The sequence below is a fragment of the Pelodiscus sinensis genome, chromosome 14, assembly GCF_049634645.1.
Source record: "Pelodiscus sinensis isolate JC-2024 chromosome 14, ASM4963464v1, whole genome shotgun sequence".
Classification (NCBI taxonomy): Eukaryota; Metazoa; Chordata; order Testudines; family Trionychidae; genus Pelodiscus; species Pelodiscus sinensis.
In genome coordinates this window covers 1144000-1163803 of record NC_134724.1, presented here as the reverse complement: position 1 = coordinate 1163803, position 19804 = coordinate 1144000, and the positions used below count along the sequence as shown (strand labels likewise).

The 19804-nt window shown below is 48.9% G+C and overlaps 1 protein-coding gene across 3 annotated transcripts in view; it reads left to right on the top strand.

The window, feature by feature from the left end:
• Nucleotides 1–19804, top strand: part of ADAMTS7 (ADAM metallopeptidase with thrombospondin type 1 motif 7) — a 155131-nt gene that overhangs the window by 38747 nt on the left and 96580 nt on the right. For all 3 annotated transcript variants that reach the window (XM_075896803.1, XM_075896802.1, XM_075896804.1), the window contains 4 exons: nt 1277–1426; nt 6161–6304; nt 17442–17586; nt 18714–18806. In XM_075896803.1, coding sequence (XP_075752918.1) covers nt 1277–1426; nt 6161–6304; nt 17442–17586; nt 18714–18806 — 532 coding nt within the window. The remainder of the gene's footprint in view (nt 1–1276; nt 1427–6160; nt 6305–17441; nt 17587–18713; nt 18807–19804) is intronic.

Sequence of the window (19804 nt, the reverse complement as noted above, 5' to 3'; positions counted from 1 at the left end):
GATTTCAGCCGGAAATACCTACAATGCCTATAATGCTGGGAGATAGAGACAGTAGGCTCAGGGTGGGGGCTATTTAAATGCAATTTCCTTATGTGGGTCGTCTTCTTCTTCTTCTTTTTTTTTTTTTTGGACACACATGTAACCAGAGATGCAACCTGCTGTTTTCAGATTAGCCTATTCCTAAAATTGCTGCCAGCCTCAGAGTTCAGATCCAAATCTGGAAAATGGATTTGAATTTACCAGCATCCAGGGATGTTGAGATGCAAGATTTTGGGTTGACCTGTCTCCAGTTTCCTGCCTCCCATGGGGGATGTTCACTTGTATAAGATTACAGGGTTGTTTTATGGATTGAGGCAGGAATTTGCAAAAGAGAAATTAGGAAGGTGCCTAATTTCTACTGAAAGCCTGTGGGATTTGGGCACCTGGATTCTTTAGTCTTCTTTGAAGATCCCCTACCAAGAGTATTTTCCTTATGGGTAAGGAGTGCAGTCTCCTAGCTTTCAGCCACTGCAGTCTGGCCTTTGGTTTCATCAGTCATTTCAGTAACTCCCAACTCATTCACAAGCACAGCATCTCCCCCCACACCTCATGTCTCCAGGAGACTTACCCTGCGATAGAAATAAGACACTGCAAGGCAGTAGCTGCCTCTGGGGTTATTGTTCTTCTGGTAACTGCAGTCACTTTGCAGCTGCCTCATGTCCTGTTCCTTAGTTATTCCCAACCCCCGCTGTACTTTTAAAGTGGCATTAATGCAACCAAGCTGCTTTTGAATTTAAATTAATCAGGTGCCTTAGTAAGGCTTGGGGAGCAAATGGACAAAGAGGGTCATAAATCTGTTACATTCAGATGTATCCTCGCTTTGTGTCTGTTTAGCCAATTAATATGTTGTCACCTTTCATATATGCACAATGTATATTACTGATGGCTAGTTAGATCCTATGTTATGTCACAGGGGGAACACCAGCACCCCGTCAGCCATCCGCTGCAGATATAATTGCACTGTGCAATTTGTACCCATCAGGTACACAGCTGAGAGGGCCTACTATTTTGGAGTCCTTCCTACTCAGGGAGATGTTTATCATCCCCTAATCCATACAAACCTGGCATTGTTCCCAACATTCAGGGTTCCCTTTTCAACCTAATTGATAATCGCCCACTCCAGAGTTTTCAGATAATAGCTGTGCTCAGTTTTATTCTGACATTTTGGAATATGCTATGATTTCAACAGCTGATTTGTCCTGTGTGTCTGTTTTGTTTTTAACCCTAACTGCAAAAGGAAAGACATCTGTGCTGCCATGAACAGGCCATGTGAGACGCTGGGTCTCTCTCATGTATCGGGCATGTGTCAGCCTCACAGAAGCTGTAATATAAATGAGGATACAGGACTTCCCCTGGCTTTCACCGTGGCCCATGAACTCGGACACAGGTAATTTGTGTGTTTTAATTTCTTTTATGACCCCCATCCTGGAAAGATACACGACTCAGCTCTTAATTTTAAAAAGTGCAGGTGATACACAAAATGGGAAAATATCCATCTGTACTCAATCTTGCCTTACTTACACTGACTTCAGAAGGAGTTTTGCTTATGTGCAGAGTTTACCCTGTGGGGTTTGCTCAGAGGGTTTCATTTTTAGAACTTTATTATTATTTTCTGAGTTTAAACTGCCTCTGCACACTTCCAGGTGCCCCAGATCAGTTACATTTGTCTGTCAAATCCAGTGTGACTGAATCAGTGTATAGGACTTCAAGGCAAACTGAATGGTGTTCTGTAAGGCTATGTCTACACTACAAGGTCATTTTTGTGCAAAAACCAGTGAGCGTCCACTCCTCAAGCATGTTTTTGCGAAAAAAAAATACAGTAAATTGACAGGACAGAGGGCTTTTGCCGATAGAGTTATTCCTCTCCCCACGAGGCATAACTGCTTTTTGAGCTACAATTCTCGCGCAAAAAGGCATGGTGGACACTCCACAGGGGTTTCTTGTGCAAAAAGAGCCTATCAGAAAAAGCTTTCTTGCGCAAGAGCGTCCATGCAGTGTGGATGCTGTCTTGCGCAGAAGCACACCACTTTTGCGATGCGCTTTTGAGGTGTGAACACGCTTTTGTGCAAGAGGTTTTTGCGGAAGATCTCTTCCATAAAAAGCTTCTTGCACAAAAACCCTGCAGTGTAGTTAAAGCCTAAATAGGTTGGCCCAAGATCAAACTAGAATTTGTGAAACATTTTTAAAAAGGCTATTTCATTAGAAATTCTTCAAATTTAGTGTATTTATAGAATGGATGGCAAATGTTGGCCTGTTTAATGCAATTAACCTCTGGAAAGGTCTTTTACATATCAGATTAATACAGCTTCAGGAAACTATTCTGTATTCTAAATGTCTTCTATTATGTATAGCAACTTTCTGTCAGTTAGTGTATATTATCTGAAGTTTACTTAAATCAATTTTGTTTGGTAGTCTTATCTTTTCCTTGTTTGGGTTTGCAGACTACTTCAAAATTCTTCTACATTTACATAAAAAACTATCATGTATTAATATATTCACTGATTTGCATTGAACTTTGGATTCATTGATCCATTAATTAAATTTTGCTTTACATTTCCCCTTCTCCATTGGGTATGATATCAATTATACCAGATAGATTCTCTTATTTGCAGACAGTACTTCCACATTATTTCAGTTACATTTCCAGTGAATGCCTAGGAAATATACAGAAGTGAATAGTTTATCAAACTGGCAACTTTTAGACAGCCTTGACAGTTATCATAAACCACAGCCTTTAAATTAAGTAACACCATTTACTGCCTGCTTCGTTGGCCCTATCCACAACTTGATTCATTGTCTTTTCTATTGGCTGCCTCCAGGACCTTTCCATACTAGAGGTTGTTATTGCTGAAAGCGTGTAATAAATACAGTGCTAAGCTCCTGCATTTCAATGAGTGGGAAAGCAACAATAAAGGAATTATGAAGCTTGGAGTCTGTGCATTTGGAAAAGCACAAAATGAACCATGTGTGGGAACAAGGAGCAAGGCAGTGACTCCCCAAGGTTCAGACTGTGAACAGTACGTTCCTGTCCGCCAGCATACACAGTGATTATATGAGGCAAATATTTCTTCACGGAGAACAAATTGGACACGAGCTAATTTTCATTATCCTCCCTAGGCAGTTGGGCTGGGCCAGTCATTCTTGCACTGGATTCTCTGGGCCTCTTCTGGGCTCACTTGCACTGGATGTAGGCCAATGTAATTCAGTGGAAATACACTTGACTTACACCAGTGTGAGAGGAGCAGCAGGCCTCTGGCTTGGAAGGGTATAGGGTAGCAATGGGGCATTGTGTCATGCTGAGGAGATATGAGGCGATAGCCCCTTCCTTTTTGTTGGTGGGGAACATGTTCAGCCCCACCGAAGGGACTTACAGGGAGGCTTGGTGCTTTGGAAATATGTACCCTGTGCTTTTTGGGTTTTCATAGATCAGACTATAATGTTCAGCGGGGCCAACACTCACTGGGTCCCTGGGCAAGGGAGAGGTAGCTGGGGGTGGGGTCTCAGACAGAAGGGATGGGGCTGGGGCTAGCCACCCTCAGGCAGCTTTCAGTGCAGCATGTGGGGTTCTGGTGGCAATTTAAAGGGCCTGGGGTTCTGGCTTCCACAGTAGCAACAGTGGCAGTCAGGAGCCCTGGGGCTTTTTGAATTGCCAGGCCCTGGGGCAATTGTCCTCTCTGCTCCCCCGGTGGTGGGCCTGGTACTGTTTTAAGTACACGCCACCAGGTGGGATTCCACGCTGAGAGAGCCTTGTGGTCTTGCCAGTGTTGGCTGAGGACAGGTCTACACTAGATTTGGAAGACCAACTTAAGGTACTTAACTCCAGCTATGGAAATAACATAGCTAGAGTCAACATACCTTAAGCTGAGCTTGGTGCCGTCTTCACAGTGAGAGGTCGACAGGAGCAAATGCTCCCCTCCGCTTCTCTTACTCCTGGTGACTGTGAGAAATACTGGGGGTGCCCTCAGTAATCGATTTAGCAGGTCTTTAATAGACCTGCTAAATCAAACGCCAAAAGATCAATTTTCAGTGCCGCAAGTGGAGACGTGGCCTCAGCACCTAACTGCAAGAATGAGGCAATACTACAGAAAAGTTGCTGCAAGTACCTGCTGGAATGTTGTCTAACTTTGCGTAGCCTGCAGTCAATGCCCTTTGTGCAGACGCTTCTCAGGAGCATTTGTGCAAGTCCGTTTTCCTGGCAGCAAATTCACAGGAAGTGCCTCACAAAGTTGAATGCATGAGCAGTTGTGGAAGCCAACTGTTACATTCATACTGGTGGCTATCACATGCGATAGCCACATCGAGGAACAGAAACAATACCGTGTGCCTTATCCGCCCAATCATAACTAACCAAACATAGCTCAGCGACAGCAAGAATCAAATAGCTTTCTGTGAGCTTAAAAAATAACCCCATGCAAGCGTGTTCAATGTCAAAGAAGGAAACCTGAGGAAATGGCAACCTGCTCACAAGTATCGTACAATCAGGAAAAGGGGCTCATTGAACGATACAGTGTCTGTTGTGTATTATCCACTCGGCTCTGCTTATGAAATGTGCTGTCCTGTTCTCCACCCTGGCCTCACTGGACAGGCAGCAAACCCACCCCATGTCAGGGTTGCCAACTGAATCAGGCTATATCTCCTGGAGGTTTCCAGGTGATGCAGCAGGGCTAAGGCAGGCTTCCTGCCTGTCCTGGCACCACAACACTACTGGAAGTGGCCAGCAGGCATCCCTCTGTGGGTCAGGGAAGCCTCCCGGAAAAGAGGATAAAGGTCTCCACATGCTGCCTTTGCCTCCTGTGCCAACTTTGCAGTTCCCATTGGCTGAGGACTACAGCCAATGGGAGCTGCAGGGATGGGTAATGCACAGAAACCTCCCTCCCTCCCCATGCCGCCCCCACCTAAGAGCCACTGTCAGAGGGATGTGCCGGTTGCTTTTGGGAGCAGCCTGAAGTAAGCACTGGCTGGCCAGGGCCTGTACCCTTCATCCCTCCTGCACCCACCCCTCTGCCCCAGCCCAGAGCCCACACCCATATTCCTTCCCAGAGCCTGCACCTCCTCCTGCACCCAAACCCCTTGCAAAGCCCTACAGCCTCACCTCCTTTCATACTCAGCCCTCTGCCCCTTTCCAGCACTTGCACCCCTCCCCCAACCTGTACTCCCACCTCCTGTCCCAGCCAAACTCACACCCAGATTCTCTCCCAGAGCCTGTGCCCTCACCCTCTCCTGTCCCCCCACCACCTTGCCCAACCCAGAGCCCACATCCAAATCCCTCCCAGAGTCCAGCGATCGCCATTCCTGGACACTGGGAGCTGCAGGAAGTGGCATGGACCAGGACACTGCTTCCTGCAGCTTCCATTGGCTGGGAATGGTGACCTGCAGCCAAGGGGAGCTGCGAGCAGCCGGAGCGCCAGAAGTGCAGGTGACTAGGGCTGCGGCTCACCAGGGACTAACCCTGGTGAACTAGATCTGGCCTGCAGGTCGGTTATTGCCCTCCACTGGTCTCGCTAATGCTTCTTCCTGCCATGAGTGCAGGGGACTGGACCAGAAGACCCCTTGAGAGCCCTTCTACCCTATGATTCTGTGTCTCCATGCCCTGCTCTAGCTGCTGGAGCTCGGCATCAAATCTAGAGAAAGGACAGTTATGGGGGGAGGGTCCCCGGATCCCCCAGATGCCCACTCCCCTCGCCGTATTGATTAGCTCTTGATGTGTCAGTCGTGCATTAAGGCCCTCACTTCCCCAGAGCGCTGCAGATGCACCCAGGTGTCTCCACCCCACACAGCTCACAATCTAATCAGACAAGGCAGAGGGGAAATCGCTCACGTGGGGTCCCACAACAGATCAGTGGTGGAGCTGGGAGTAATTCACTGGTCTCCCGGTTCCCGCCCCTTTGAGCCAGGTGGCTTCCCACTGACAGTGATGTAACATTTACGGCATTGGATCCTGGCGGACAGGTAAAGTCTCTGTGCAGAGCTGGGGGGTGTTCAGAACAGCTTAATGGGGGGAAACTGTCCGAGGCCTTTGTACTGTTAGGCTTGATGTGACTGTGCTAAAGACAAAGCACCTGTGTAGTTGTCTCCAAGCCCGCGGCTCACCTCTCCTTTGTGGGACTGTGCTCTTACACAGTTTTGGGATTCAGCATGATGGAAGCGGCAATGACTGTGAGCCAGTTGGGAAAAGACCTTTCATCATGTCTCCACAGCTCCTGTATGACACCTCTCCACTCACCTGGTCCCGCTGCAGCAGGGAATACATCACCCGCTTCCTCGAGTAAGTCCCCCACCTTCTCTCCTTCCCTTCCTTCCACCGTGGGGCCAATGGCAGGGCTCGCCGGGCAGTCAGGAGCCAGGCGCCACAGTCAGAGGGGGCTGGATGAAATGGAGAGCTGGACTAGAGTGGCAGGCACGGGACACACATGAGTGCTCCTGCCTGGCTGCCTTGGGAGGGCCTGGGCTGCCTCAGGCATGGGTGGGAAGATCAAGGGCTTGAGAGTGGAAGGCAGGGGGAGCAACAGAATCAGCACTGCCCTGAGCGTGCCTCCCTTCCTCCCACCAGCCCTCAGCACTGCCCGGAGCGTGCCTCCCTTCCGCCCGCCCAGAGCGCGCCTCCCTTCCTCCCACCAGCCCTCAGCGCTACCTGGAGGGCGCCTCCCTTCCGCCCGCCCAGAGCGCGCCTCCTTTCCTCCCACCAGCCCTCAGTGCTGCCCAGACTGCACCTCCTTTCCTCCCACCAGCCCTCAGCGCTGCCTGGAGCGCGCCTCCAGGGTTCTGGTGGCAATGTAAAGATTCCAGGGCTCCAGCTGCTGCCACTGCTGTGGTAGTGGTGACCTCACAGCCAGGAGCCCCAGGTCCTTTTGAATTGCCAGACTCCAGGGCAATTGTCCCCTGTGGCCCTGCATCAGCATGCCTGGTGGAAGGACAAGTGTCCCTCTAGGGATGAGATGCAGGTTTGCCTGGGAGGAAGAATTTTCTGGAGGAAGAACAGGTCTGAGTTGTGGCTGAGCTCGGGGCCTGGGTAGCTGTGATCCATCTACAGCAAGATCCACATGACATCAGGGCTTAGGGGTCGGCTGGTCCCATTCACTGAACTCTCCTGGTGAATGGTCTCAGGCGTTTGTGATCTGCATTGTCCCGCATTTTGGGTGCCTTCGGAGGGAACTGCAAGCGCTCCACTCGGAGGGTGGGGACCTGTTGGAATTGTCAGCTAATGGTGTTGATACTCTCGAACATGCATCACTTGAAATGTTTTCTTTGTCTTCAGCAAACCCTGGTGTCTGGCGTGCTCTCTGTGCCCAAGTGGTGACAAAGGGCTGAGATTTTCATACGGGGCCAATTTGCTGATTGAGTTAGACGACAGCATAAGGGAACTTTGGGAGCCAATCAGAGCAAACCTGATGACCCAGTCCTCTGAATGGCTGGTCCCCACTTTGAGGTGCAGACCTCAAATTCCCGCCATTCCCATTGGATCTTGGCATCTGACCAAATCAAGCCCTACGTGAATGTCGGGACATCCACAGGACTGAGCAGTAGAGCCCTTTGTGTTGGATTGGATGCTAGCAGCGGAATCCTGGCCCTATTGAGGTCAATGAGACTTTTGCCACTGACTTGGTTGGGACCAGGATTTCACTGTAGAGTTATTCCCCTCTCTTACTGCAAAGGCAGTATTGTAACACTGCCATGGATCTCCTTTCCGAGCAGCCTCCTGCATTTTTCCCCACTATGACACATTATCAGTGACTGCTGCCCAGCCAGCGGGTCTACACTCCTTCTCGGGCTCTGGGGCCATGTAAAACCTCAGTTACAGTCTTGTCTACATTTCATTACCACTGGCTGTTAATCCCGACTGCTAAGGCATGTTATAAATCACCCCAAAGTTTTGGGATCACCTGTCCGTATATCACGTCACATCAGCGTGTGCCGCGTGTTACCCGGAAGAACCGGACGCACTCCGAAAGAAAAGACATCCTTTGGGATGCACATGTTAGAGTGCTGCTCTCCGCTTAGCTCCCTAAGTCCCAAGCAATTTTCTCTGCTTAATCAATCGTCTGGATACTCCAGAGAGCGCAGCTGTCCCAGTGCCTGCCCAGGAATACTGGTTCTGTTCTCACTCACCAGAGAGTGTCTCTGGAGTGACTCCCCTTTCACACCCGTGCGAGTCAAAGGAGAGCCTGGCGCTGAGCATTGTCAGCAATTCCAGCCATAGGGAAACGTTGCGGGACCCACGCTTTGGTTCATGTGGTTTTCACGTTGCACTGGCTTTGTGGGGCAGTTTGGTGCCCAGCTGCCCATTGTACCTTTGAGACTCCCCCCTGGAACAGGCATGGAGGCGATTTACTCCCCCCAGCTCGATCAGCATGTGGCAGCCCAGTGTGCAGGGCAGCAGGTCCTTGTGCTGCCCAGGGAGCAGCCCTGCAGGCAGAGGATGATTTGAGAAGTCACAGGCTCCTGCCAACCTCCCTGCTGCTCTGGGGAGGGCTCAGGCTGTGCCTGGCTGCAGCAGGCCTGTCCGGACACATTGGCAGAGCCCGCTGCTGGGTGTGCGGGGGGTAGATTCGAGGCTCTGCCCAAGCAGCAGCACAGTGCAAGGGGAAAAGGAGACGCCTCTGTCGGACACATTCCACCCGCTTACTGCTTCCCTGGCACACAGCATGGGCAGCGAGCCAGGGCCAGACTAGCGCTGCAAGTAACAGAAACACAGTGCTTGTTATCTTGACTTCCGTGCCTCTCAGGAGGCATTCCCAGCACCTCTGCAAACGCAGTCCCTGGCTCGTCCCAGTGGCCCTTTCTGTGCTATTGAGACCTGGTATTCCATGGGCTGCAGCCCATCGCGAAACCTTACCTCGCCTGGCCTCTGCTCGGCCCGGAGTCACTTTCCAAGGCAGAGGAATTCTGTTTGTCTCCGGGCAGGAGATATTCCAAGCAGTAGCTATGGCAAGCCACATTCTTTTGTACGGCTGTTTATTTTTAGCACTGCTCGCTGACTCTTCAGTTTGGTATTGGGTTCTTGAGACCGATGCCTGGAGATTTGCATCCATCAGTGCCCGTGTACTGCTGGGCCATTTCTCTTCATTACTGCAGGGAGAGGGGAGGAATTGTAGCTGACTGCTGGTCTGCAGGGGGCTGGGCAGAAGGGCTGCGTTGCACTGGCATTGGGTGGAATGTGTCTGACAGAGGCGTCTCCTTTCCCCTTGCACTGCGCTGCTGCTTGGGCAGAGCCTGGAATCTACCCTCCACACACCCAGCTAGCTGTGTGCAGGGTGTGAGGGTTGGCCATGTGACTGATCCCTCATTTCAGATATTCAGTGCTAAATCAGCTGTGGTCTCCAAGGAGTGTATATTTTTAGCCTTCACTTTTAGAACAGGAATTTTCTGATCATCACCTTAAGCTGCACTTAGTGCCCCAAGAAAGAAATGGACCATCTGGGTGCATTTCCAGTTAATTTCTGTCTCTCTCCTCCCCCATGGAGGGCAGCTTTGCCTTCAAGGGGAGACGCCACTTCAGCAATAGTATTTTGTTGGTTGTGACGTCACTCTGGCAATAGAAAAGGGGATGGTGTGGCCACAGAAGTGTCTGTGTTGTTAGAACAATGTTGGCAAAAAAGTAGGAAGGAATAGGCCCAGAGTTTAGACCCTCATCACTGGGCTTGCTAGATTGGCCTGGGACAATCTTTACATTGAGAATTGCACTGTCCAATTTTCTAAAGAAGAGAGAAAGAAATCCATACAAGATTGGAACAACTGCAAACCATTAGTATCTTCCACAGAGAGCCGCCCCGGGTGTGCATTCATGTGACGGCATGGCTGACTCTGACCTCTCAGGACGTAAGGGGCTGAACGCTATCGGTTCACGTGGAGCTCAGCAGCATGCTAGCTCTGTGGCTAGATTTTTTTGGAAGTGCATAGCCTCATTTACAGCTAAGAAACCCATTGTGAGTCTGGAGGAGGCTCTAAATCTTATTACCCCCCCACTGCCCAGGGAGACTCTTCTTGGCTCAAGAAATAGCTCTATGACTTCCGGATGCCCAGGTCACTGGCACAAGTCCCAGTGAGGCTGGCTTTTGCCACACATTGTTCAAGCCGCCCTGGGAGGCGAGTCTGATAAGGGATCCTGCTGCTTAAATAACAGGCTTAGGGAGCAATAGGGCAAGTACCTTGTGCCTTTACAATCAAGTGCTTCTAGTTTGAGGTATTGAGTTCTTAGATTAAAGCATTAAAGGGGGACAGTCCTTTGTGCAAGTAGCAAACTGACTTTACTGGGCGGGGGGAACAACCTGTGCACATTTCATATTCCATTTATGCCAGATTTCTCCCAGCCCTCTCACTGGCTAGGCCAAGAGAAGGCAAATCCGTGGGATGGGTGGCAGAACTCTTGGAGGTAGCGTGTTGGCCACTGGCCTGACGGGAGCCGCAGCTCAGTGACCCCCAGCGTGCTGGAGGAGTTTGGCTTTCAGAGACGAAGCACGAGCACAGGGAAAGGGACAGACACCAAGAACTTTGGCTATCCTAGTGCCGCTCCCTCTGTGTGATCTGAAAAGCAGGGGGCACTGAGGGGGTTCCATGTTGTGATGGCCTCTGGGGCATGATGGCCATCAGCTAGTCTGTCCTCTCCTCTGCCACAGCCCACCAACACCATGTGCATCCTAAATGCAAAGTATGCCAGCCCCCAGGAGACTAGCCTGCCATAGGCAGGAGGGGAGCTGAGAGCATCAAACACAAAAAGTCAGGAGTAGTTATTCTATGCCTTTTGTTTCAGTGAGCGAGAGGCCAAGCAACCACACACAGAGCCCTGGGGAGATCAAGGAGCAGGGCTTTGCCCTCGTTTCATGTCAGAGAGCTAACAAACCAGTCTCGAGGTACAGCAAGGCAGTGCCCGGGCATAGGTGACACTTGGCGTTGCATGGTGCAGAATGCATTATTTCCCTCGCAGTGAATGCCCTTTGGCTGTTTTCCCATGAGCTAGTAAACAAAATGGCTTTGGAGCTGCCAGGCAGGGAGTCTGCAGAACTCCGAATGAACGTAAAGCGCGCAGCAGGGATATACTCTCTGCTCTTGCGCCAGCCCAGTCCTCTAGGGCCCCCAGAGCCCCAGCCTTCTCAAGCACAGGCCACACGGCAGCGTGTCCTAGCCAGAGTGAAGCTTAGCTACACGAGACGGGGAAGAACCAAGGAATTTCCAACCAAAGGTCCATTTAAAAGTGCTGGGCACCTCTCCCCAAAGGAAAGTCGCTGTGAAGCTGCATGTGGAAAACTCCGTTTTCAGTCATCATGTTTCTGATGAGCCGCATGGGGGTGTGAAGCCAGCGCTCTAGGATAGGAAGGCTGAGCAGACGGGCAGCCTTACTGGGCAGAGACCTTGTGCATCAGGCCAAAGGGAGGTATGTCTCTCCTCCCTGAGAGCTGGCTGAGATCAGCTGTAACCCCATGTAGCCGGGGGGCTTGTCTACATGAGAATGGCGAACCGGTTTCACTTAAATCAGTCAAAACTCTTTGATTTTGGTTAAAGGCTATCTTATTTGAAGTGAGTTTAAACCTCTTCCCAGGCCCCTTAAACTGCTATAATCCATGTGTACGCTGAAATTGGAGGATCCAGAGAGCGGTTTGCATCAGCTGAACTAAGGGTATGTCTACACTGCATTCCTCTTTCGAGACAGGAATGCAAATGCAGCTGAGTGAAATTGCAAATGAAGTGCGGATTTGAAGTGTGCTTTATTTGCATCTGGGCTCTATTTCAAAATACCCAGAAACGCTGTCTAGACATGGTTATTTCGAAAGAAAACCCTTCTTCTGAAATTACCCTTAAACCTCATTTTATAGGGAGGGTTTTCTTTCGAAATAACTGCATCTAGACAGCATTTCTTTTTTCGAAATAGGGTATTTCAAAATAGCGCCCGGACGCGATTATGCAAATGAAGCTCAGGAAATTCAAATCCACGCTTAATTTGCAATTTCGCTCATCTGCATTTGCATTCCTCTCTCAAAAGAGGAATGCAGTGTAGACATACCCTAAGTCAGTTTAAATAAGCCCCTTAATTGTAAAGCGGTGGCTCTTGCTCATATAGACAGGCCCCTGAGCGGTACAACAAAAGCATCTGGACGCCTGGAAAGACCTGGATATTTCAAGGGGATACATACCATGAGCTAGGAGACAGGGAAGGTGGGCAGTGAGGAACATCAGCAGACCAAGAAAAGGTGCATACTGAGTTCAGCGATAGCCACGGAAATGAAACCTCTTTTAAAGGCGTTCTCCACCAGACTTCCTAGCTTCATTTTTTAGGGGTAGCTTGGAGATACAGCTCTGAGGGCCAGTGAGCTTTACGGGCTGACGAACTGGTTTAGTAGTTATTGACATCCATTGTTTGCCCTGTTTGTGCCAGTGGGACCCTGTCCCAGAATTGGTTAAACTGAGGCCACGACTTCCCTAGAGTGAGGAAATTGGTCGTGACCTCGTATCACAGCTAAAACTCAGCAGCTTGGTTCTGGTGAACGGGCCGCTGGTTGTGTTACGTTCGAGAGCTGCTTTGTGACTGGGTGTGGGAGACTCTTGTAACCCATCATGAGACAAAAGCATAAAGCCAAGTTAAGCCCTGTCTGTGAATGCTAATTCTGGTGGAAGCCAAGGGCATTGTAAACCGACATAAATTAAGACCCTAATGATGAAGCAATAAATGATTGCTGATTTATAACGACTCCCCTAGGAGTGTCTTGGCTTGTATTGTGACCTGGTAAGGAGGTTACTAGGAGTTGGGAGTTGAAAGTCTCCTCAGACAGTTGCTACACATGTCTGCTTTACTATTGCACTTTAATATTGGACTTCAAGTCAGAGGGCTGGAGAGGCTTGTGCAACCAAACACAACTGTCGCTGGACTAGTATAGGCTCAACCCACTTACCAGTAAACTAAGCACCACTAGAGTGAAGTAGGCTGATGGCCCATCATGCCCAGCTAGGATCCTTGTTCCATATTCTCCCTTTGTGGAGAAGCCGTTTCAGTTTCCTAAGGCTGGCAGGATTTGGACGGATGACAAGATTTGAGACTCATTGGAAGACGTTTTCCTCCCCTTTACCTGCTTTGTTACACATTTGAGAATTGTCAGATCCCCTTGCATCCGATTCTTGCCTTATCTACCCACCCCTGTGACATGTAGGTGCCCATTCAGATATTTAGTAAATTAACATAGTCTTCAGGAACTAAGTATAACCATTTCCAGCAAGTGCACACGTGCTGTCCAAGGGGCTTTGCTTTCTTCCTGCACTGTGGCTATGAGAGCTTTGGCTTGAATGGGGCAAAGCTAATCGCTAATTTCTCCCTCCCCTAGCTTTTCAGGAGTTTACGTACCTCCAGTTCAGGATAAGGGGGGATGGTGTTTTGCATACGTGATTGTTAAGGACTGGGAGGAGATCTTTGTTTTTGAACCCGTGTCCTGTGTGCCCATTTGTTCTGGAAGAGTCAGGGTGCTTCTGACTTGCTTTAGCTAAATAAATAAATATATACATACACAAATAAATAAAATATAAGCCACAGTATTTTGAAACAGTAAGATGAGTGTTTGTGTAAGCTTGGCTCCTTGGACTGACAGAGCTAAATCCTGATTCAGAGCTTGCTTCCCCACGCAGGACGAGATTACTGACTTGAGGACACTTTGCTCTGCATGGGTCTCCTGGACCAGGACTTCGGGCCGAGACCCTGTCTGCTTTGCATGGTCTTTGGACTCTTGTGACACTGGCTTGTCCTGAAAAACTACCAGTTTTCCCCACTGTCCTTGGTCTGCATTTCCCCTCACTCACTGTGGTGCATGGTGGTTGATTGCTGCTCTCCACTTCAGAGTCAGCTGCATTTTAGCAATGCTGAATATAGATGTGACCTGCTCTGGGATCCTTCTATCCTGAAAATGCTGTCTAAGTGGGGTATGTTCTTGATGTTATGCTCTAAAATTCCCTCTTCTTTCAAATACAGTACGTAAAAGGACATTAAAGTCTGTCCATATTGTTGCTGAAAAATATTTTCCATCTTCTCTAAATGCCCCACCTCTGCCCCAGAACAATTCATACTGCTGGTTAGACTATACCTCCTCTCATTTTGCAATGCAAGCACAGTGGCATGGCTGAATACCTAACTTTCAGGCTATCCATAAAGCATAAGCCAGGAGGGAAAAAATACTGTGGAGCGGAAATCATTCTATTGGTCTTTTTGTCTCTGACTTTATCTCTTTCATGGGGTTAAAATCTCTTCTAACATAAACATCCTTGAAGATTTCTTTCAATTGCTGGTCGTCATTTGTTTAAAAATATTTTGCCTCTGTCCTCTCCTGCTGTGATGCTTTGAAACCCCATTTGGAAGGACTTCCTGAACCTAATCAAACTGCTGCTAGTTTTGTCTACATCTTGTGGCTCTGTGGCCGTAAACATTGTCACAACTTGATGTGCAACTGTTATGACTAGTCTCCTACGCATACCAGCATCCCCATGAGCGCAGCAGCTGGTCTTTCTTAACGAACACTGAGCAACAAGAATATAAATACTCGGGTGCCTCACGGCTGAAAACAACACAGCAGCGCATAGACTTTTCCACACACTTGCATTTGTGATGGCCTTACTTGTCCGACACAATATAGGAAGCACCCACCACTTACTGTGCTAATTTTAACTGGGAAGAGATTAGGTCTGGCAACACTTTGCTTTATGTTCCCTCCCTGACTTGCAATTAAGATGCCCTGGCAGTTTATTTCCATGTCGGCACTAACAGCAGGATCTGATTTTGAAGCTCTTGACCTTACCCTGCCCTCCTTTCAGAGGAGTTGCGACCAGGAACCTGTGAGCTATTATATTTTAAATGATTATATTTAAAACAACCATTGCACTGGAATGACCTCTCACAGAGACCTTTAAATCAGGGGAGGGCAACCTTTATAGGGTCGGGGGCCTCTGATGCACAGAAAATTCAGCCAGTGGTTGCACAAAAGTGAGAAGCAAAAAAAAAAAAAAAAAAAAAACCCTCCCTGATGTGGCCCCTGACTGAGATGGTGGGTGATGGGAGTGGTGGGGGAGCTGGAGCACCAAGGCGGCTTCCCCAATCCTGGTGAGGAGGAGCCCTGAGCTGTGGGGGCCAGGTCCAGGCAAGCAACCCTTCACCCCCCCCTTTAAATGAAACAAGTAACAGGAGACACTGTTCAATGGCTTGGGCGCAGGGTGGGAGCGAGTGCAGGTTTTGTAAAGAATTAATAGATGTGGCTTCCAAAGTGTCAGGCACGCAGCCTAATGAGGGGGACAAGGAAAAGTGTCTCCCATAACAGGAACCAGGCCAGGAGCCGACCCCTTGAATACGCGCTTGCGAGGGAGAATTTAAAGCGCCGTCTGACTGCCTCAAACCTGCCACCTCCTCACACTCGAAGTGGCACAAAAGCACAAACGGGGTCAGGGAGATGTGTATTGTTTCCATCCAGGCTTAAGGAAGTAGCTGCTGTCGCAAGCTTTCCTCTCAAATGAACCTGGTGCAAGAAAGATGCTGACAGCCGCTCTCTGGGAGGTTTCATTTTATAGCCAACGTTTCTCCTCTTGGCTGGTTATGAATGTGTCGGAGCAGTATTTTGCTCTCCGCTTCGGGAGAGCTCTTTCAAGCACAGCCATAACTTGCTCATGCGCTGTCAAGGTGCCACTGTAAAAACCAGGCTGCCTCCTGGTCTCTGATGAGGTTCTAGGCTGGAGGGCTCTGCCAGGTGTTTGTGTTCAGACCGATGAGTGGGAAGTCTTTTCTTCCTTGGAGCGCATGTTACACATGGAGTCTCTTTGGTGACGTTTTCAATGGAGTCTTGCACATGAAGACAATCGCAGCCTAGGAGCTTCACCATTGACGTCAGCAGGAGTCAACAGGGCCCTGCATTCTGAAATACTGTACAGCTACGTCTACACGGGCATGATTTTCCGAAAATGCTTTTAACGGAAACGTTTTCCGTTAACAGCATTTTCGGAAAAGCGCGTCTAGATTGGCAGAATGCTTTTCTGCAAAAGCACTTTTTGCGGAAAAGCGTCCGTGCCAATCTAGACGCGGTTTTCCACAAAAAAGCCCCTATCGCCATTTTCGCCATCAGGGCTTTTTTGCGGAAAACAGTACTGTGCTGTTTACACTGGCCCTCTTGCGCAAATGATTTGCGCAAGAGGGCTTTTGCCCGAATGGGAGCAGCACAGTATTTCCGCAAGAACACTGATGATCTTACATGAGATCGTCAGTGTTCTTGCGGAAATTCAAACAGCCAGTGTAGACAGCTGGCAAGTTTTTCCGCAAAATCATCTGATTTTGCGGAAAAAATTGCCAGTCTAGACAGCCTACGGGTAGCACTAGAGCCAAGAGGCTCTCTTATGCCTGCACCACACAACACTGTATGGTCATGCTCCAGGACAAGCGATAAGGAGTGGCCACCCTCACAGCCTCTCTGGCTCAGCTGATACCTGACATCGAGCTCCCTGAAACCTCTTGGGCCTCATTCTTGGGTAAGTGGCTGTAGCTCCATTGATTTCTATGGAGTTGCACTCACTTTCACCCGCTGTGCTAACTCTGTAGCTGTGCTGGGGGAAGCTCCTAAGAACAGGCTCTCGTGAAATCTCAGGTCTAGCAGCGTATCAGAGCAAACAGCTGTTGCTGCTCACCTGGAAGCATCTGGTAATTACCCAGGACTGCCAGCTGTGCACAAGAGTCACTCTTCCTTGGTTTTCAGCAACAATCCTCATGTTCTTCAAGAGCCTGTTTTGCTGGCTCTTCCCCTGCTCTACATTGACTCCAGCTGCTTGATTTTGACGTATCTGTTGTTGGGGAAATCTCGCTCCCCTGCGGTACAGAGTCCCCAGAAAGGTCCGAGGCTGGAGGTCAAAACAGTGAGGAGGAGAGAAATCTAGTGAAGCAGGAGAGAAATCTAGAAGGAAAACTTTATTATGCATGCATGCAGGCTGAGAGCTACCAGAGTGAGAGCAGCAACCAGCCCTGAGAGACAGGTTCAGGGATCCTTTATACAGTATGCTCAGACAGTTTAGTTGTTGATTGTTTTCTTTAACATATCAAAGTCTCAGTAGAAGGACTCTGAGAGGTTTCTGTTCACACCAGAAGTGCTAGAAGTAAGTTTTACAGTACAAAGGCACATGAGAACCTGAGTGAGGAGTCTACAAGGCAAACTGTGACAAAGATAAGAGTTTAGATGGCAATTTGTGACAGACTAGGAGTCTCCATGAACTTGAGGTAGGAGGCATTGTAAAGGTCTTGATTAGAGTTAAGATGATTTCTCTCTGTTACAGGGAGAAAGGCCTGGAAAACTTTTAACCCTTACAGCAGTTTTCTTTTAGAGAGTTTTGATTTCCTCCAGTGTCCCCCCTTAGACACAATTGGAGTGATTTGATTTTTCTCCCACACTGTTTCCCATTTGCAGTCGAGGCTGGGGGTTGTGTCTGGATGACCCACCTGCCAAAGAAGTGGTCCACTATCCTTTGGTTCCACCAGGAGTCCTCTATGACGTCAGCCATCAGTGCCGGCTGCAGTATGGAGCATATTCTGCCTTCTGCGATGACATGGATGTAAGTCAGGGTTGGGGGTGCCTGCAGTTTTCATTAATGTAATGATAGATTGTGGGACTTCTGAGTGACCCTGTGACTGGTGAGAGTCTTTGCATAGAAACTCACACCGGGCTGCTGACGGGTTAGATCTCACAATATGAATTAAGAACATAAGAGCAGCCAGACTGGGTTAGACCAAAGCTCCATCTAGCCCAGTATCCTGTCTTCCTACATGGCCAGTGCCCGGTGCCCCAGAGAGTATGAACACAACAGGGAATGATCAAGTGATCCCTTCCCTGACAAGCAGAGGCTAGGGGCACCATCCCTGCCCATCCTGGCGAATAGCTATTGATGGACCTATCCTCCATGAATGTATCTAGTTTTTTTAACCCTGTTAAAGTCCTGGTCTTCCCAATATCCTCTGGCAAGGAGTTCCACAGGTTGACTGTGTGTTGTGTGAAGAAATACTTTCTGCTGTTGCTTTTAAACCTGCTACCTATTAATTTCATTTGGTGACCCCTAGTTCTTGTGTTGTGGGGACAAGTAAATCATTTTTCCTCATTCACTTTATCCACACTGATCACGATTTTATAGACCTCCATCATATTCCCCCTTAGTCTCCTCTTTTCTAAGATGAAAAATCTCCGTCTTTTGAATCTCTCCTTATATGGGACCCGTTCCAAACCCCTCGTCACTTTTGTTGCCCTTTTCTGATCCTTTTCTAATGCCAAGTGATCTTTGTGTTAATGGAGAAAAGGCCTTTGTCATCTGGGCTGAATTAGGGGAGAGGTTGGTTTGCTTGTGGAGCCCTCTGCTCCCAAAGCACCTCTTCCCCTAGGTCCAGGGAGCCAGACTGACCCCCCACACAAATTTTCTCTCCTCCTGGTTTCAGGAAGAGTCACTTCAAAGGAGAGGAAGCTAAAGGGGCTCAGTAAGGGAAAGCAGAAAGCTTACGTCCAAACTGCCAGAGCAAAGGGTGACCAGAAAGGGAGCTCTGTAAACAGAAAGGTCACAGTGGCTTTCTTTGCCTATTGATTAGATCAGGGGGGTCATTCAGCGTGTGAACACGTTTCAAACTGGTTGGGTGTGGGCTGGCCTTTTGGGATGGTCCATAACCCCCATGCTGTGCCCATGCTTGTTTTCCGCAGAATGTCTGCAATACGCTCTGGTGCTCAGTGGGGACCACTTGCCACTCCAAGCTGGACGCTGCTGTCGATGGCACAAAGTGTGGCGAGAACAAGGTAATTAGAGGAAGCTCTGCTTGCAGCTGCAGGCGATTTGTTCTCTTGTACATAAGCAACAGTTTTCCTGACACGGGTTTATTACATAAATCAATAAATAAGACAAGTTGCCAGATGAAATTCTGCAGCATCGGAATTACCACTGCAGAGCTACCTAGAGAGGGATACATTCAGCACAGCTGGATTTGTGTGTCTGGGTAGTTACTGAAATGTTAAATCGAGTAAGCTGCAAATCACTGCTAGTGCTAGGTGCTAGTGTTTGCCACACCACTGCTTCCAGCACAGCTCTGAGAAGGTGAGGACTAGATGGACCTAGTTACATATATTCTTTTTGGTACACTGATGAATTCACTGCTGTGCACAAGGATCAGCACACCCATGAAGGGGGTATTTGCCCTCCTCTGCTTAACTTTAAAGGTGTAACCCAGCAGCACCGAGACCACTGAGGCCATCTCTTCACTGCCACAATTGATCTTCCGGAGTTTGGTTTAGTGAGTCTAGTTAAGACTCACTAAATTGAACCCAGAGGACCCTGATGGCTGCTGGTACTCCTTCTTCTGTGAGGAATAAGGGAAGTCGATGGGATTCCAGTTGGCCCCGTGCTGTGGGGATGGTGGAGAAATGCAAAACAAGATATGTCAATTTCAGCTACATAGTTAATGTAGCTTGAGTTGCGTATCTTGATTCAACCTTCCCCGTTAGTGTAGAGCTGGCCTTTGAAAGGGAGAGTGAGGTGTGCTCTACCGCCTTAGCTCAGAGCCAGGGGGGTTTTAGCTCATACAGTAGAGGCACATGGCTTCAGCCCTTACGTTCGGTCATAGGGTCAGTCCCACCTGCCAACGACCCAGGTCTGTCAGCTTTGCAAAGGTAAAGGGTAAAATCCAAAATTTTACAGGCACAAGAACACCCCTAAGTCAGAATGCTTAATACAGGCCCGGTCCTATGTCCCTACTAAGGCTCCACTCCCGTGGCTTTAATGGAGTAAGAATGACAGGACT